The sequence below is a fragment of the Meriones unguiculatus genome, chromosome 18 (assembly GCF_030254825.1).
Source record: "Meriones unguiculatus strain TT.TT164.6M chromosome 18, Bangor_MerUng_6.1, whole genome shotgun sequence".
NCBI classification, from domain to species: domain Eukaryota; kingdom Metazoa; phylum Chordata; class Mammalia; order Rodentia; family Muridae; genus Meriones; species Meriones unguiculatus.
In genome coordinates this window covers 54,164,417-54,183,097 of record NC_083365.1, presented here as the reverse complement: position 1 = coordinate 54,183,097, position 18,681 = coordinate 54,164,417, and the positions used below count along the sequence as shown (strand labels likewise).

Genomic DNA, 18,681 nt, shown 5'->3' with positions numbered 1-18,681 from the left:
GTCTCCCTGACATTTGACTTCTTCATCCCAGCTCTCTAGTCAAAGTCTTCCTCATGGGGTCTTCCAAGCATGCTGGGGAGAAGCATGATACTCTCCGTGTCCTTGTGTCTGTGTTTTTTTATACATATGTAGAATTAAGAGATGAGAAGCAATCTGGAGAATGTGTTTCTGAATTCTGTCTAATAAATTCTAGCTATATTAAATTTTTACATTCATGATTACATTATGTGTAATTTTCATCTTTTCGTTCTCAACATTTTTTGGTTTATTTAAGATGTTGTCCCCACAAATGTGTGTTATTTTAAGTCAAAGTAGCAGTAGGTTATTATTGTTTTAAGTAAGGTAAGATCTATGCTGTAATCAAGTGATTTTGAAAAGTTCTTTGGCTGTTTCCTGAGACAGTAGGTAGAGTTGAGCCCAGAATTATTTAGGTTACTACTTCTGAAAAAAAAATCATAGTTTGAAGTAATCACTAAATTAGAATATTATATTTTTCTCTTTCCTCTTATGTGGAGAGGGTTCTTTGATTCTCCCTAGAACCAAAGGATCACACCTTTATTACAAAGATTCCAAAAACTGGTGGCTTTCCAAAGGTAGACTGAGTATCATAAAATTTAATGCTATCATTGAGGACCAGTGAGAGAGGAGAAAAACCTAAATGTGAGATTTAAATTGGAAATTGCTACATTCTTGAATTTTTGAATGATGTCACACCCTCAAATTGTTTCTTAAACTGAACATTACAAACAAGCACTTCTTTGCTACTGATGTCTTTATGAGTAAAATGTTGAATCATACAAAGAGTACAAATGAAAAAGTAAGAGAGAGAGAGAGAGAGAGAGAGAGAGAGAGAGAGAGAGAGAGAGAGAGAAGAGCTGAGTGGGAGGGGCAGAGCCCTATAAAACCAGTCATTACCTTGTCGACACCATACCAGCTTTCCAAGGAGCACTTCCTGTCTGTCAACCACTCAGAAGATAACAAGGTAATGTGTTTCAGCAACTCCCCTGCCATTTTTACTGAATCCAGGGCTGTCTTTTTCTCTGTTCCTTCACAGCAATATTTAATATATTGACCTGTGTAGAGGGTGAGTACTAAAATATAACCATGTTTTCTTTTTCAGTTGTTTAAAGAAACCTCGGTTTAAAACTCAAATTTCTGGCTGCTTAACTTTAAGTCTCAGAAGACAGCAAATACCTACGTATAACCAGCCAAACTGAAATTGAAATGTACTTTCAGTAAAGTTTTAATGCTAATGTTATTGAACTGGCTGTATTATAAATGTTTTATATTAGCTTTTGCTTTGATATGAGATCTAAATAGTTGTAAATATAAAAATATTTACACTTAAGCAATTGATATTAATTGTTATAATGGATATAAATAAATGTAAAGTTCAATCTTCACCTTAAATTAACAGCCTGAAATTAGAACAATTAAGCAGTAGTTTGGGTCAGGACAATTCATTCTCAAAATATATTTATTTAACCTAGTTCTGTGATAGGTCAATTCTGTGAAAGAGAAATATCAAATAAATTAGCTGACGTGTTGGTTGACCAAGAAAACACTTTAATCTCTGGTAAGCAAATAATTATTCATTATGAAAACTATCAACTAAAATACCGCTTCCAATTTCTGGGAAACTTGTTTTATTTTTGATGAGATGTTTCTGTGTCACTATTTTCTTATTTTAGTTACCACTCAGTTTTAAAAGAAATTTAAAAATATTTTTATTATGTGATTACACACACACACACACACACACACACACACACACACATGCACACACAAGTTTGAAATGATGCAGCAAGATCCAATTTAATACCCAGGGCGCTTGTGGAGAAGGAATGTGGCAGGTGGTGAGCCTTTGGCACCTCCCCAGTTAATCACCTCTGCCAAGTTTCACTAGTGCCTTCGCCAAACTTGTGTTGCAGGAACCAACAGAAAGAGGAGAGAGACCAGCCCAGCAGATGATTTCCATTTATTAATCCTAATGTTAATAACAGTGCCATATTTGGAAGCGTATGGAGTTGTGTGACCTACTATACTGCCCATTCAGAAAGGTTGTGGTACTCATGTCATGTTATGCCCTCAATTTTGTATTATTTGGGAAGAGTCCCATCCAAACGTAAGATGTGGGCTTGTCTGAGAGCCAGGACATACAATGTGGATATGTATAAAATAGTTTGAAGCTTTCAAATATTATTTGAGTACTTTGTAGGAAAAGCACAGACTCTGAAATGAATTAGCCCTGAAATATTTACATCTTCACATTTTCATTACTATAGCAGAAATCCCAAAGGAGTTAGGGCCTGTGATTTTCCCCATTAAACAAAATCTAGCAGATTTAATTAGGCAACTGCAATAAAAACATCAACTATCATTCAATATAAAGCAAATTAACAGCACATCATTAGAAAAGTAGAGTTCCCAGACAAGGGGTGTGGCTGCGATGGTGTGTCTCTTTCCTAGCATGCAGGAAGCCCTGGATTCAATCCCTACCCAGTACTGTATAAATCAGGCGGTCACACGTATGTGTAGCTGTAACACTTGGGAGGCAGATAAAGGAGGCTAATAAGTTCAAGATCGTCCTTGGCTACATGTTGAGTTCAAAGTCAGCCTTTGAAAAAAATAATTTAGGTTGTTTATTTCAATCTTTTCTTTATTGGTAGAACTGGGGGTCTGAACACAGGTTGCTGACAACTACAATCAGTTACATCCTCAGACTGAGATGAATTCTGGAATATCTTGAATAATTTCACTCTGTTTAGTAACTTTTTGTTCTCTGTCAAATTACCCCAAGTACTTATTTAGTATTAATTGCCTTTTATGATGATTGGTCTTGACTCTTAAATTTGTTTCTTCTTCTTCTTCTTCTTCTTCTTCTTCTTCTTCTTCTTCTTCTTCTTCTTCTTCTTCTTATTATTATTATTATTATTATTTACAATTTATTCACTTTGTATCCCAGTTGTAGCCCCCTCCCTAAGTTCCTCCTGGTCCCACCCACCCTCTATCTTCACCTCCTACCCCAGTCCTCTAGTCCACAGATAGGGACTGTCCTTCTCCCCTACTATCTGACCCTAGCCTATCAGGTCTCATCAGGACTGCCTGGATCCTCTTCTTCTGTGGACATTTTGGCATTTGTAAAGGCCAAAATGTGACCACACAGATTGTTATCCAGATCTATGAACGGGATACACCAGAATACATTCTCCTGGTGCTGACCCCCCATTTGGATTTTCACATAGGAACAGAGAAACATTTTATTCATAATGTTAAAATAATGTATTAAGAAAACCTATGCGCGAAGCCTTATAATGATAATTTGAAGTTACTGGAAGAGATGGTAGTTTTTGAACCACCTACCTTAATCTGGCATCTGTGATGGAGCAAGGAGAGCAATGCTGTTTCCCTTTAAATTAACATACTTTCGAGGAGCAATGTGGACTTGCTACTTTCTTTTTTAGTTTCCGCTTTCAAGTGTTTCTCAACACATCACTTCCATAGCTCTGGCCGTCATAGTGAGGCCATGTATTGGCATGTGAAGCATGCAGCCACCTGGAAGTCAGTGGGCTTCCTGTGGCAGATCCCAGCTTGCCTCCCGGCGGCATTACCGTGAGCTGTGGGACCTCACAATGGTCACTTGACCTCCAGGAGCTTCCCAATGCAGGCTGTAAAACAGTCAGCCATACTCACCTCCTGGGGTCATGATAAAGTTGTGTAAATGCGATGCTGAGACACATAGGCTGGTGGCCTGCGTCCTATCCCCAGAACCCACATAGACATGGAAGGAGAAAACTCCCTCCACAAAGTTGCCCTCCCTCCTCCACATGCCCCCCCATGACATGTGCACTCATGCTCACATTCACGTGTCCCCTACCCCCAAAACACATAAGCTAATAAATTAAATGAAGAGACAAGGGGATGGGGAAGAATTTAAGGGGCACAATTTAACTTACTCTTTTGCCTTTACAAAAATGTAACTGCATCACCTTACGAATGACAAATTTTGTTGCAAATTCTTGTCTCTTCCACACTTCCACACTACAGCACTTCTGTAGACAGCCAAGACAGTAGCTTGCTTCATCCAGGGGACTCCCCACCGCTCCCCAGTTCTGGAAACTCTTTGTCCCAGAAGGTTTACAAAGAGATGAGTGTTGTCATTGTTTGGTATATTTATGCATTTTGGTAATTATAGGTTATTTGAGGTTATGATGAAAGAAAAACAGACACTTAGGAAAATGGTAATTGCTCAGCATCCCATCCCACACCCCTTGGTGTGTGCCAGCACCCAGCTGCACGCTGAGCCTTAAGTCATGAAAGGTGTGCCTGCCCTTTAGTTTTAGACAGCTATAACTTAAGCAAGTTGTGTCGTTTGTACACGTTGGATTATCTCTGAATTCCTGTGGGCACCCGAACCTGTGTGGTAAGAGAAGAGGTCCTAAAGTGAGATCTCCAGCTCATGGGATATTTTTTTAGAACAAGGCTGAGGCATGCGTGTTGAGTATATTGTGGAAATGATAGGATCTTGGCGCAGATACCAACCCCCAAACAAGTCTACGCACTTTTGAAAACAGAGAAGTTGAAAGATTGTCTCACCTGAGCCCAACAAGAATGTTGTACGGGTTTGGATATGAGTATTCTATTCTGCGTATGTACATATTTGTATGTGGTATGGGCATGTGCAGTGTCAATATGGGAGAAATGCGAAGGCTGAGAGTGACCCTGAAGGTCACCTTTCTGTCTTCAAGTTCTCCTCCTACCCTTTGTTACTGACGGCATGGTCAATGAGCTTATGTGAAGCAGCAGTTTCTTCCTTTGTTCTGAAGTAGAGGTCCTTTTCCTCCTAGCATTTCAGTGATTAAGTGATTACAGAAGTGTTTATTACAGTTTAGTGTCTACAGTCGACTGGGTCTATCATGTAGACAGTAAGAATTCAAACCCAGCGATATTGTTATTACGGTTCCTATTATAGGAATATCACAAAGTGTCATTCATCATATCTCAGGATTGGCTACACTGATTTCATAGTCTGGGGAAGAATGAAAGGGCAGGAAAGTCCCATTTCAGGATGGTAACGGGGATGTTATGCCTGGGCACGGCGAGCTGCATCTAGTCTGGCCTTTAAACTCTTTCACCTTCCCTCATTTTGTTCTATGGGGGAAAGTCAGAAAGGAAGCCTTGGGCAGGATGTACTAGGGCTCTGTTGACTTCATCGTTCAGAACTTTTTCTCTTTCTGCTTCCCTTCCAGATTGACGCAATGGAAGAACTTTCCATGGCAAATACCATGTTTGCCCTCAATCTTTTTAAGCACATAGACAAAGCAAACCCTGCTCAGAATATCTTCATCTCTCCGTGGAGCATCTCATCCACATTGGCCATGGTTTTCCTCGGCGCCAGGGGTGACACTGAACATCAAATGGCCGAAGTGAGTTTAAACCTTACATCAGAACCAAATGTCTTCTGAGTTGAATTGTAGGCTTGTTGTTGTTTTGTGTTGAGGTCATCTTGACTCTAAGGATGCAGGAATGGTTGTGTAATTATCATCACTAGGCATTACAATACAGACTCCGTAACTTTAAGCCTGTGGAATGTCTGACCCAGGAGACTACTGCAAATAGCAGAAGGATATTAGCATCTCCACAAGGATGAAAATAGTTACCAACAAAAACTCTCCTTTAACCCGTACCATGCTCAGTCTCTGCAAAGCAAGCATTTTGCATACGCTACCTCAGTTGGTTTTCCAGGCCAGTGCCATGGACAGATGGCATCACTGGCAGCCTGTTGGCAAGGTCACCCGTGCCTTCCTAACTCCTAAGAGGCTCCCTCTTAGCACTTCACCACTGTGAATAGTGTTTGTTCCAGAGACCTGATGGTTTCAAGCCAGGCTCACAAAGAAGGAAAAGTCACTGTGGCCTTTGTCAGCATACTCATAGAGGGTGTAGTTAGATATAGCTTTAATAGATTTCTCCACATTTTCATCCACACAGTGGGGATAGATATTATTGATAGCCAGTCTTCAAAATCAATGTGGACAGCATGTGAAGCACCGCTGTCAGAGATTTTATGTGACAAGGTTTGTGTCTTCCTTCCTTAAAGAATGGACCCAGAATTGAATGGGAGTCTCTTCCCTAGACTTCAGAACTACTTAAAATACATACTGCAACACACATGAAGATTCACACAATGTATTTAACTTTCTCACGATCCTGTTACTTGTTACGTCAGGCCCCTGGATATGAAAATCATGTAATTAACATTTCATTGCATTTCACATGCATGCAAACATTAAGAATATATGTTTTCAGGACAAGCATGGATTGTGCTTTCAGTCACACCAAAATGCCTCTGGCTCTTTTCTGGTTTCCCACGAGAATCCTATCTGAGCATAAACACAGTCTTCTCAGGAACATAGTGACCCACTTCAGGTGAGCCTCTTTTTAAGGACAAAGTGTCACAGAGCAAACATGAGCTAGTGTCGCTGCAGGTCAGGAGGCAGCTGGGTTCCTCCCTATTCCTGTGGCAGTTTGAACAGCGTGTCTTACAACACAGCTCAATTGTTCAACTCTGGTGGCAACAAGGTTGTGCAATGCTCCTTCCTCTTTATTTTCTTTGCCTTGAAAAGAACCATAGTAAACCACATTTCACAAAACCTTCGAAAGCATTAGTGTTTTCAGTTTTTAAATGTAAAGGACCAGGAGCAATATAGCGAGAGTAGAAATCTCAGGTGAAATACTCAGGGTTACTAAAAAATAATTTCATATGCTGAAGGAAAGATTCACCTAGTGGTCACTCTAGACAGACACAGATTTCCTAAATCAAGAAAGTTTTGTCAGTGTGGGACTGTGCATTTTTTTTTTTTTTGGTAGCTCTGCTGCATGAGACGATTTTAGAATTCAAGTGCTAACTTGATTGGTTTATAAATACAAAAAGAATTTTTTTTTAATGTAAGGGAGAAGCACAGATCTATATGGTTTTCCTGCTTCCCTTCTAGATTAAACAATGGGAGAACTTTATGTGACAAGTGTTATCATTGCCCTCAGCTAAGGGTGTAAAGACATTGAACTCCTCTGAGTCTCGATTTTCTCATCTATAAAATGGGAAAGAACACCTGTAACTGACCCGATAGCTGTGAAGATGAGAAATAATATGTAGAGCATCTAGAAATAGTAATTGTAGTAATAGCTAAATCGTATTAATTCTAATTTTAGTGCTTATAAATAATCCTTCTGAAAACCTCTCAGGAGTTTGCATAACTCTGAATCCTGTGAAATGGATGCAATGATTATCATAGTCATTCTACAGATAAGATAATTAGGACACCAGGCTGAGAAATGGTAAGCTAGAATACGTAGTAATATTGTTAGAGGAGAAGGAGGAAACAAGATAGGTAGGTGATCCCCTAGACAGCACAAGGGTACAGAAGAGCTCTATGCATGCCAGAGATGTTTGTCAGCTCTGTGTTTAGTGTTAGTCTTCAAGTGTGTGTCCCAGCCAGGCTGCCTCTTTAGATCTCCGCATGGGCCAGAATAAACTCACACTTGAAGAGTCACTGCTGCCAGTGAAGTTTACTGAGACTCAGGGAGGCTCTCTTGCTCTCCAGGAGAACCCTAATTTAAAGGTCAGTTGCTTTAGGGGGCAGAAAAACCAGAAAATCTATACAGAATTATTCCTTCTTTCAGAGAGAGAGAGAGAGAGAGAGAGAGAGAGAGAGAGAGAGAGAGAGAGAGGCATATGACATATGACTTGGGGAGCAGAGAAAGATCTCCAAAGAGCAATTCCTCTCTTTCTAGTCTCGGAATCCACCGACTGGCTAGATACCTTCATTTCAAAGCTCCAATTAATAGCTTATTTGCAAGTTGCTTTCCTCTTCATATGGGTCTCATGAAGAAGGGCTTCAGGCCAGAGGTTTCCAAAGAAATTGGAAGTAGGGAGCCCTGTTAAATGAGTCTGTGGAAGAATAAGATGGACTGGTGACAGTTTTGTAGAGAAGGGAGTTGAGGTAGCTTTACAGAGGCCAGTCTGTATCCATCACCTTCACTGGGCTGTATGAAACCACCTACTTACAATGAAAGAGATTCAGTGAATCAAATATCTGTAAATTGCCCCCTGACACATACATTAATTTCTCTCTGTGTGTGCACGCAGTATTTGTGAATATCTCATCTTAGGTGATCTTTGTTAATATTAGGTGAGCCATATTCATGTTGAAGCTCATTTTGGCATCTAACTTTCCTCAATTTAAATATATATTAGTAGAAAAGATCACTTCCGAAAAGAGGGGATGAGTTAGTTCTATTGATTTATTTAAAACATTAAAAATAAAAAGTACTATTGGTGTTCTTCAAGACAGTTTGTGGGATGGAAGAAATTTAGATAATTAAAGGTAAACTTCATGAATCATCTCACAATAACATTGATTTCTAGAATGTCCAGTAAAGCAGTTAGTACCAAGTACTTCATAGATTTTTATGACACAGAAAGCCTATGCCTGCTTTCCACATACAAAGGTGGTTCTCAACCTTCTTGTGACCCTTTAGTACAGTTTCTCATGTTTTGGTGACCCCCAACCATTAAATTAATTTTTTGCTACTTTATAACTGTAATTTTGCTAGTTATGAATCGTTATGTAAATATCTGTGTTTTCCACTTGCCTTAGGTGATCCCTCTGAAAAGGTCAGTTGATTCCAAAGAGGCTGCAACCCATGGGTTGAGAAATGCCAAAGTAGGGGTACCTAAGCCATTGTGAAGTAATTTTGCATGACCATGTTATCATTCCTTCTGATTCTGATTGCAGGTGCTGAAGTTTAACAAAATTGGTGGCTTTGACATCACTAGTGAAACCCCAGAGAGCTTCAAGGGTTGTGATTTCACACAGCAGATACAGAGGGAAAAATATCCTGATCCTATTTTACAGGTACCTGGCTTGGGTCTTCATATTTCTTTGGTATTCTATCACTAAGTCATAGCATTGAACTGAGAAGGAATGTAGCACATTTCTTCCATCCATAAACAGAACACTGAGACTCAGTGTTGCAATAAGTATTCTGATGGCATCCTACATAATAAGGGGCAGATCCAGGACAGCATCCAGACATGATAACTTTTCAGTCATTGCTGTTCTCCAATCATAGTCTTCTGCCATAAGTGTATAGATTGTGTTGAGAAAATATTATCGCTTTAGGATTCTTTAGTTAGTATTGCTGTGTTATAAATGAAAATTTCTTCCTTCTATTAAGGCACAAGCAAGAGATAAAGTCCATTCATCCTTCCACTCCCTCAGTTCTGCAATTAACACATGCTCGAGAGGTTATTTATTGGAAAGTGCCAATAAGCTGTTTGGAGAAAAGTCTGCAAAATTCAAGGAAGTAAGTGAAGCCTCTAACTAGAAGGGCTGGTACCAGCAGTGAGGTCAGTTTTGAAACATCTTGCCACAATTCACGGGAGCAGAGTCAGTTTTTAAGTGAGTTTTTAAAGGATGGGCTTACTGTCTCTTCTGTGCTGCTAGGATCTCCAAATCCTATTGAAGATGTCTCATGTGAAGAGCAGCAAATTATGATAGTGATATGACTGCCTTTCCCAATGATATAACTATGATTCTCCTCTTTTCCCCAAGTTATACCTTTGTCCTTATTCAGTGTCTTTACTGCATAGGGCAGATGGAATTGAAGCTGGGGTGCAGGGCTGAGCATTAGTGGTGGAAGCGAAACTGTTCCCTGGAACACCCTTCCCAGCCAACTCAACTCCCATTCTCTTTATCTCTCCCTGTTTTTGTTGGGGCCTGAAATTCATCACACCTTCTTTAATTCATCCCATGCTGTATGTAACATTTGGTGTTTCCTTGTTTTAAAGGCATATGTACAACTCTGTAAGAAATATTACTCTACAGAACCAGAGGCAGTAGACTTCCGTGAATGTGCGGAAGAAGCTAGGAAAAAGATTAATTCCTGGGTCAAGACTCAAACCAAAGGTAAAACTTGGGAAATTTTTTCTTCTTTTTTTTTCCCACATAGAAAACTTTGATTTCTTTTGCAACCATCCTTGAATTTAATTCCCAGTCCCTTGAAATTTGTCCAATCCCCCTCCATCTCCCTCTGAGTTGAATAAGCCTCAGACTACTAAAAAATTTTGTAACAATATAAAAGGAAGTAAAAAATACTATAAATTTATAAAATGTATATATAATTTATAAAATTCATAAAAATATTATAAATTTCCAAATACTATAAAAATTATATTTTAAATGTGTATTTATACAGTTTCTCTTATAAAAACCTAAACATGTGCTGTGTTCTCTAAAGGTGAAATCCCAAACCTATTAGCTGAAGGTTCCGTAGATGGAGACACCAAGTTGGTCCTGGTGAATGCTATCTACTTTAAAGGAAAGTGGAAAACTCCATTTAAGAAAATTAAAGAGCTTTATCCTTTTCGTGTGAACTCGGTATGAGACAAGATGTATTTTCTTAACATGTATTTAAAACTTTACAGAGAATACAGAAAACTTAGAGACTATTCATTGATTTACCAACAACTTGTTAGTTACAGTTTCTGAATGTTGGATATTGACTCTCTCAAACTGCTATCATTCAATAATTTTTCTAAGAGTCAGTGTGGATAGAAGTGATGACCATGGTTTGATAATTCCACTTGCCTAGACTTAAATGTTGGTTCTATGCTTATACTATGGCTTCATTTATCATTCATGTGTTTTGTTTTTGATCTTTAAAGCTAGAATAATATGTAGTTCAAAAGGCTGTTGTAACTATACAATAGGATTTACTTAAGTTCCTGGCTCATTTTAGGTATTATTATTATTATTAATCTTACAAAGTAATGTCTATAAAATGAAAAAAATCCATTAAGTTTGAGTACCTTCTCTAAAAATACACAAGTAATTGACTTTGCTGATTGAAGAAAACACATTTTCTTATTAGCATTGAAATAAAAATCATTTATTGTTTAGCCTTTCTTGTAAATATCTTAAATCACTGAGAATTGACTTTTATATTTTACTTTTTAACAATATTAGCATGAGACTAAAAATGTCCAGATGATGCACCTACGTGAAAAGCTGAACATTGGATACATAGAGGAAGTAAAGACTCAGATTCTAGAAATTCCATATTATGGAAATATCAGCATTTTCCTGTTGCTTCCTGATGACATCGATGATGCATCCAATGGCTTGGAGTTGGTAATGCATTACAATTTCAACTGTTCTAAAATCTGATATCAAAATTTTCTTTGCTAAAAATGAGCACCTATGCCTTGGACATGGTGTGCAATTTGTCATAGAAATGAATGAGTCACTTGATAATACATGTGTTATGTCCCAAAATTTCAAAATCCTTTATTTTAGTTTTTAATAAAATGGTTATGTTTGTATTTTATATTTTATTTTATTTTGTATTTTTCACAATATTAGTATGGATAGTAAAGGGACACATGAAGTCCACCTCTAACTAAGGAGCAATTGGCAACTAATATGAGACTCAGTATGAAGCCCTGGATTGCTTGGAATAGACCAGGATGGGCTTGAATTCAGAGATCCACCTTCTTCTGCCTCCTAGGTGCACCATTCAAGAGCATGCACCACTACACTCATCTTTGCAATTTACTTTTTCTAACTTTATTTCTTATTATATTTGTGTTTATGCCTATTTTGCCGACATGACTGTCTGTATACACCATATGTGCAATATTCATAGAGGCCAGAAGAGGGCATTGGATCCCCCCTGAGACTGGAGCCACTTATGGTTGTGAGCTGCCATCTCGGTGCTTGGGATTGACCTTGCGTCCCTGGAAGAGTAGCCATTGCTCTTAACCACTGAACTGTCTCTCCAGCTATGTGGCAATTGATCTTTAACCTTAGACTTTGAGCTATTTTTTATTCTTTCTTAAATTTACTTTTTTGCTTGTTCTTTATGTTTTGCAGCTGGAAAGGGAAATAAACTTTGATAAACTCAACAAGTGGATCAGCAAAGACACAGTGGCCGAAGATAATGTTGATGTTTACATTCCCAAGTTCAAACTAGAACAACGCTATGAACTCAAATCCATTCTGAGAAGCATGGGCATGGAGGACGCCTTCAACGAGGACAAGGCCAACTTCTCAGGAATGTCTGAGAGGGATGACCTCTTCCTTTCCGAGGTGTTCCATCAAGCCACAGTGGATGTCAATGAGGAGGGCACAATAGCAACTGGTGGGACTGGAGCAGTTATGACAGGGAGAACTGGTCATGGAGGTCCACAGTTTGTGGCAGATCATCCCTTCCTTTTCTACATCATGCACAAAAATACCAATGTGACACTATTTTCTGGTAGATTCTCATCACCCTAAAAGGGGAGGACTTTATTTCTACATTATATTTTATAGCATGAGCTCTAAGCCTCAAATTGCTTCTTCAAGTGCCAAAAATTTTACGACTTTCCTATACATTTCTATACTCCTTCTATAAACTAAACACAAGCTCAGAAGTAACTGAGAAACTGACAGCAATGCTTACAGAATAACTTCATTAATTATTTTGTTTCCAAAAAACAGATGATGTCTATTTAGTTCATCCTCATTACTGCTTTGTCTTCATCGCTTTAGTTTTTACGGTGTTATTTATTATTTCTATAATGGTAGTTTTACAAAGTATTATTTTCTGTCTGTTTAATGAAACTGTACCACTTCAGATGATCAGATAATTTTCTATTTAAAATAAAGCAGCCATTTGATCAAATTATGAAGGAAAAATGAATCCTTTTGTGTTCTCCCATAATAATCACCCAGACAAAAGTACTTAACAAAAGTCAATAACATATTATATTTCCATCATTGTATGTCATATGCATGTATCTGCAACTCATCTATAATTGGAAATACATATTTAGTAAGCATGCTTACTTACCCACTGTTATTGGTTATCAGTCCATGTTTGGTAATCATATTTCCATTACTGTAAAATATACCTAAATTAATAAAGTTAAAAGATTTATGTTGGCTTATTGTTTTAGATGTTCCAATCCAAGTTTGGTAGGCTGATTGTTTTTGTGTCTGTGGTGAACAGTGCAGTGTGGTAGAATGTGTGCAGAACAGTGCTTTTCACTTCAAGACAGAATGCAGAAGAAAAAAAGATACTAGTACTTGCCAAGTCCCTTAGAAAACATATAACCTGAGACCTTGACTTTACAGAAGGCTCTGCCTCTTAAATGTTTCCACTACCTCCTAAAAGCATAAGGTCAGAGGACCAAGCCTTTAATGTATGGAGACATTCCATAGACAAGCTATAATACTTTGATTCCCAAGAACTAAATCACAATGTGTCACTTTTGGGACCATAGAAAAATACTCAATATAAAGGAGCAAAGAACATATGTGCTTGTCTTGCACAAAGGCCAATATTGAGGGTGAGTGGGATGGTGTCTCGTGTTTTGGTTGGTTGATTTTGGTTTTCTTTTTCTTTCTTCCTTTCTTTTTTTTTTTTTTTTTTTTTTGATTTGCTATGAACTTGACACAAGGCAGAGTTATCTGGAAAGAGGAATCTGATTTCAGAAAATGCTTTCAGATTGCTCAGAGGCAAGTCTGTAGGCCATTTCCTTGATTAATGATTGATGTGGAAGGACCTAAATCATTGTGGATGATGATATACCTGAGCAGGTGGTCCTAGCTTATATAAGAAAGCAGACCAAGCAAACCAGGAAGAAGCCTTGCTTCATGGCTTCTGCTTCAGTTCCTGACTTCAGATTCCTGCATTTCTTGAGTTCCTGCCCTGCACTATGACATGGAATTATAAGCTGAAATAAACCATTTCTTGACCAAGCTGCTTTTCTCAAATCGATAGAAACCCCAAGTAAAACAGATGGTGTCTTAGTCACTGTTCTATGTCTGTGAAAAGACACCATTTCCAAGGGGACTCTTATAAAGTAAAGCATTTAATTGGGTCTTCCTTACAGTTTCGAAGACTTAGTACATTATTATTATAGAAGAAGCATGGCATTCATGCCAGCATGGTGATGGAATGGTAGTTGAGATCTTTATATCCCAATCCACAGGCAGAGACAGAGATATATACTGGGCTTCAAAGCCACTTCCTGGACCCACATTTCTTCCAATAAGGCCACACCTACTACAATAAGGTCATACCTTCTAACCCTTCCTTGACAGTTCATCTACTTGGGACTAACATACAAATATACAGACAGACCTATAGGGCCAATCTCATTCAAATCACCACAGACTGGGTGTAGAAGAACAGATCAGGGCCCCTTTCTCATAGCAAGAAAGACACATATCAATTTAGAACAGTTTATGTCAGAGTCCTTTGAGATATTTTTGAAAAAAACAAAAAAACAAAACAGAATCTCTGGAAGACAATTAATGTAATGTTGGAAAACACAGTAAAGTCCTCATAATCAGTGCAGGTTTCCTCACAGAAAAATAAAAGAACTAGAGTTCTTATTTCCAGACCATGTAAACATAAAACGAGAAGGTACTTAGCTGTAGAACAGGAGGAAGGCTCTCAACAGAAACTGAATATGCTAGCCCTCAAGTCATAGGCTTCAACTACCAGTACCACGAGGATGGATATTCAGGATTGTGATGTCCTCATGTGGATGCTTACTTTGATGAGAATGACATGTCCTTCCCCATCTCTTTTGATCAATTTTGGTTGAAGTATATTTTATTAAATATTAGGATGGCTACTCCAGCTTGCTTCTTGAGTCTGTTTGTCCAGAAAACTTTTTCCAGCCCTTTACTCTGAGGTAGTGTCTATCTTTGTTGCAGAGGTGTCTTCCTTGAATGTAGCAGATTATTGGAGCTGGTTGCTGCAACCATTCTGCTAAGCTGTGTCTTTTTATTGGAGTATTGAGTCCATTGATGTTTATAGATATTGGTGACCAATGGTTATTAGTTCCTTTTATTGTGAAGTTGATGGTAATATTGTGTTTGTGTGCCTGTTTATTTCTTTGGTTTATCTGTTGTGAAGTTTTCTGTATCCTGTTTCTTTTCTTTTTTTTGGGGGGGGGTAGTTCACCTTTTTGGATTCAAGTTTTCCTTCTAGTATCTTCTGTAGGGCTGTGTTGGGACATAGATACTGTTTAAATTTGGTTTTGTAATGGCATATCTTGTTTTCTCCATCTATGGTGATTGACAGTTTTGCTGGGTATAATAGTCTAGGTTAGCCTTTAAGTGTCTGCTGACATCTGCCCAGGACCTACTGGCTTTCATAGTCTTTGTTGAGAAGTCTGATGTGATTCTGATAAGTCTACCTTTATATGTTACTTGGCCTTTTCCCTTGCTGGTTTTAATATCTATTCTGTGTTCTGTAGATTTAGTGTTTTGGATATTATGTGGCAGAAGGAATTTATCTTTTGGTCTAGTCTATTTGGTGTTCTGTATGCCTTTTGTATGTTTAAGGGAGTTTGTTCCTTTAGGTTTCTTCTATTTTTCTTGAAAATATTTTCTGGACTTTGGACTCCAGAATCTTCTGTTTTATCTATTCCTATTATTCGTAGGTTTCGTCTTTTCATAGTTTCCTTGATTTTTTTGGATGTTTTGTGTTAAAAATTTTTCCATTTTAATATTTTCTTTGAGAGATGTATCAATTCCTTCCATTGTATCTTCAATGCCTGAGATTCTCTCCTCTATCTCTTATATTTTGTTGGTGATGCTTACCTCTGTGGTTCCTGACCTTTAAGTTTTTCTATCTTCAGGATTTTCTCTGTTTGTTTTCTTTATTGATTATAATTCTGTTTTCAGGTCTTGAACAGTTTTATTCATTTCCTTCACCTGTTTGATTGTGCTTTCCTGTCTGTCCTCAATGGCCTCTATTTGTTTGGTTGTATATTCCTATATTTCTTTGAGAGATTTATTTGTTTCTTCTTTATATGCCTCAATTACTGTATAAGCATAGATTTAAGGTCACTTTTCTTTGTTTCAGCTGCCTTAGGATATCCATTGTGTTTTGGAGTTTCTGGTGGAGGCATGATGTTCTGGTTTTTGTTAATTGTGTTCCTATGCTGGCCCTTAGGCATTTGGTTGTTTGTAGCCTTGCCTTTTGTTCCTGGAACCTGCTTGCTTTCTCAGGCCTTTATGATCAGATAAGGAACCATTGGCCTCCTCAACTAGAAGTACTGCTTGAAAGACTGGATCTGCCAATTTCTGGAGTCTGGAGTAGTCTTCAAGATGATGAAAAAGATATGGGGGAGGGGAATCTGCCTTAGTTGGCAGTCATGGCAGCAGTCTCGTGGAGCTTCAGATGGCAGCTGCAGGTGCTCCAGTGCTGTTAGAAAGCAGTGAGCTTTGGCTTACAGGCCTAGCAGACACTGTGCTCCTGGTACTGGTACTCTGTTTCATCTGGGCTAACCATCTTGGAATCAGGATTCAGTATGATTTTATTGTCTACTTGGTCTCACAGGGGGACCAGTAGAACCATGGTTTGGAGGTTGGAATGCTATCCCAGGAATCAAGAGACTTTTCTTGTGGCAGGGAGGGTCAGGAGGGATTCAAAGTCTGGATGCTGGATTGGAGGGAGGGTCTCCGGCCCCAGAGGTCTGCACTCGTTCTAGTATGCAGAAAGGGCAGGGGGCTAATAGTTCATGACTCCTGGACCAGGAGACAGCTACTTGTTTAGTCATTGTTTATTAGTCTCTGATATTCTGCCCCTTAGATAGGGTACACACTGGTTGCTTCCATCTTGGAACCTCCCCATAGACTTTCTTATTGAACATAAGCATAGTTGATAGTCAACTGGTTGATGTGGCTGGCCGGCCTGGGAAAAAAAGGCTATAATTACACCAAAAGGAGCAAGCCTCCACAGTTGTATGTAGAGATTTGCTCTTTTTAAAAGGTTTGGAATACCTAAGGATTTGTACTTTCTAAATATAATTATTAAGTGAATAAGAGGAACTATTCCACCTTATACCTTTATTTGCCATATGTATGTAGACAATAAATAGCAATGACAAAAGCAAAGTTATCACAATAAGATGAACATATGATTGCCTTATATTCTCTCTTTCTCATGTTCTTCTTCACTTTTATTCTTCCTTTGTCTTTCATTATTTGTTGTATTTGCTATGAGCCTGTTACCTCACACATGCTAAGAAATTCTATGTATTTGCTTCAACCCGGTCTGTATTTTGAGACAGGGTCTTATTAAGTTGCCCAGGCTGGCCTTGAACTTGTGATGTTTCTGCTTTGGCCACTGGAGTAGTTAATATTCCAGACATGTACCACCAGGTTCCACTACTTGTTGTTTTTTGCCCTAATAAGAAACAACCTAACATGAATCTATTGACATAGACAGTACATTTTATTTTAGGTTTGTTGAGACAGGATTTCTCCATGTAGCCTGGGCTGTCCTTGAACTCACTCTATAGATCAAGCTGGCCTTGAAGTCAGAGATTAGCTCTGCCTCTGCTTCCTGAGTCCTGGGATTAAAGGTGTGTGCCACCATGACTAGCTGACTGTACATTTTAAATAAGAATTTTAATTAAGTAAGAAAGAAATCCAGAGAAGGTCTAGGAAAGAAAATGAGAACAACTTTGTCTCATGACTCTTACAAAAATTAAACAATTTTATTCATTTAGAAAAGTCTAGAAATCTAGAATACAGTGTGTTTACATATCTAGATATTACTAGATATATAGAATCTAGGTGTCAATATAAAGAGCATGAACAACTAGAACAAGCCTCCTGGTTGAGCAGCCCTAATTACCCTGCTTTACTGCTGTCAGTCAAAGCCAGTGGTCTGTTTTTCTGGAGCCTGTGCACAATGCATTCAGCTAAGAATAGAGCTACACATAGATAGTAGTATCTGCTCTCTACAGGCCCAGCAGGGACATCAAATTTCCTCCCACAAGTTGTTTTCTTTTTTTTTTTTCACTTGTGCAATCCATAACAACTCTCCACTGTGGACTCTATACTGGTCTTCAGTTTACCAGAGAGATGTATACCCATATGAGAAGTGGAAACAGGACTTAGTTCATAGAAAGGCCCCTCAGTTTCTCTGAGTTTTCACTATTATTATTATTCCCATACCTCTCTTTACTCTCCTGATCATTCCTCCATGTTCCCAGAAATGGCACTGGTGCTCTATTGCTTTTTCTTGTGTGATAAAGAAGAGTGGCCATATGAAGGCTATCAGTAAGAAAAAGAAAAGCAGAAAATGATGAGCAATGCGCCTCATAACAGAGGTATCCAAAACGTTAACAGAAGCCTTGTTCCTGTTGGTGGAAGATTTGACCCAGATCTAATTCACACTCTCCATTCTATTCTAGCATTGCCAGCAAGAACAGAAGGAGGAAAATGTTTTCTGTTTTATAACCCATTATTGTTCCACTTGAAACCATTCATTTTTAAAAAGAAACACACTAGTGGGAACTATTCATTGCTGTCAGTTAGCAACTTAGAGAAGGGATTTAGCTTGGAATGTATGAGTTACCATTTGTCAGAATTCACGTCTCTACATGCAGTCTTAGATGGAAAATGTGGGTAATTAATAATTCGGGCAAGAACTCAGCTGTCTACCTTTCTGATTTGTTTGAAGTTTTGGCCAAAATAAACCTGAAGAAGGAAGAGTGTGCTGGCTCATGAAAGGGGATTGAGGGTGGGGCTCAGAAGAAGGAGGGGCTGCAACTGTTTCTTTTAAAAAATTTCTTCAGTTAAAAGTTACCTAACTCTTCAGCCACAG

The 18,681-nt window shown here is 38.4% G+C and overlaps 1 protein-coding gene across 2 annotated transcripts; it reads left to right on the top strand.

Annotated features, from left to right (window-relative positions):
- Positions 1-881: 881 nt before the first annotated feature.
- Serpinb2 (serpin family B member 2) lies at positions 882-12,949 on the top strand. Of its 2 annotated transcripts, none has more exons than XM_021638739.2 (8): positions 882-982; positions 5,250-5,426; positions 8,796-8,915; positions 9,238-9,366; positions 9,851-9,968; positions 10,300-10,439; positions 11,028-11,192; positions 11,934-12,949. In XM_021638739.2, exons 2-8 carry the CDS (start codon positions 5,259-5,261, stop codon positions 12,336-12,338), a joined length of 1,245 nt encoding a protein of 414 aa, XP_021494414.1. In that variant the 5' UTR covers positions 882-982; positions 5,250-5,258; the 3' UTR covers positions 12,339-12,949. The 2 variants fall into 2 exon arrangements, with proteins under 2 accessions (XP_021494414.1, XP_060227625.1); XM_060371642.1 differs by lacking the exon at positions 882-982 and adding an exon at positions 990-1,084.
- Positions 12,950-18,681: the final 5,732 nt, after the last annotated feature.

Bases quoted from the DNA above. Each gene is read 5' to 3' on its own strand.
- Serpinb2 (XM_021638739.2), top strand. From the start codon at position 5,259: ATGGAAGAACTTTCCATGGCAAATACCATGTTTGCCCTCAATCTTTTT. The intron at 10,440-11,027 runs GTATGAGACAAG...TAACAATATTAG, and splicing joins ATCCTTTTCGTGTGAACTCG to CATGAGACTAAAAATGTCCA. The intron at 11,193-11,933 runs GTAATGCATTAC...TATGTTTTGCAG, and splicing joins CATCCAATGGCTTGGAGTTG to CTGGAAAGGGAAATAAACTT.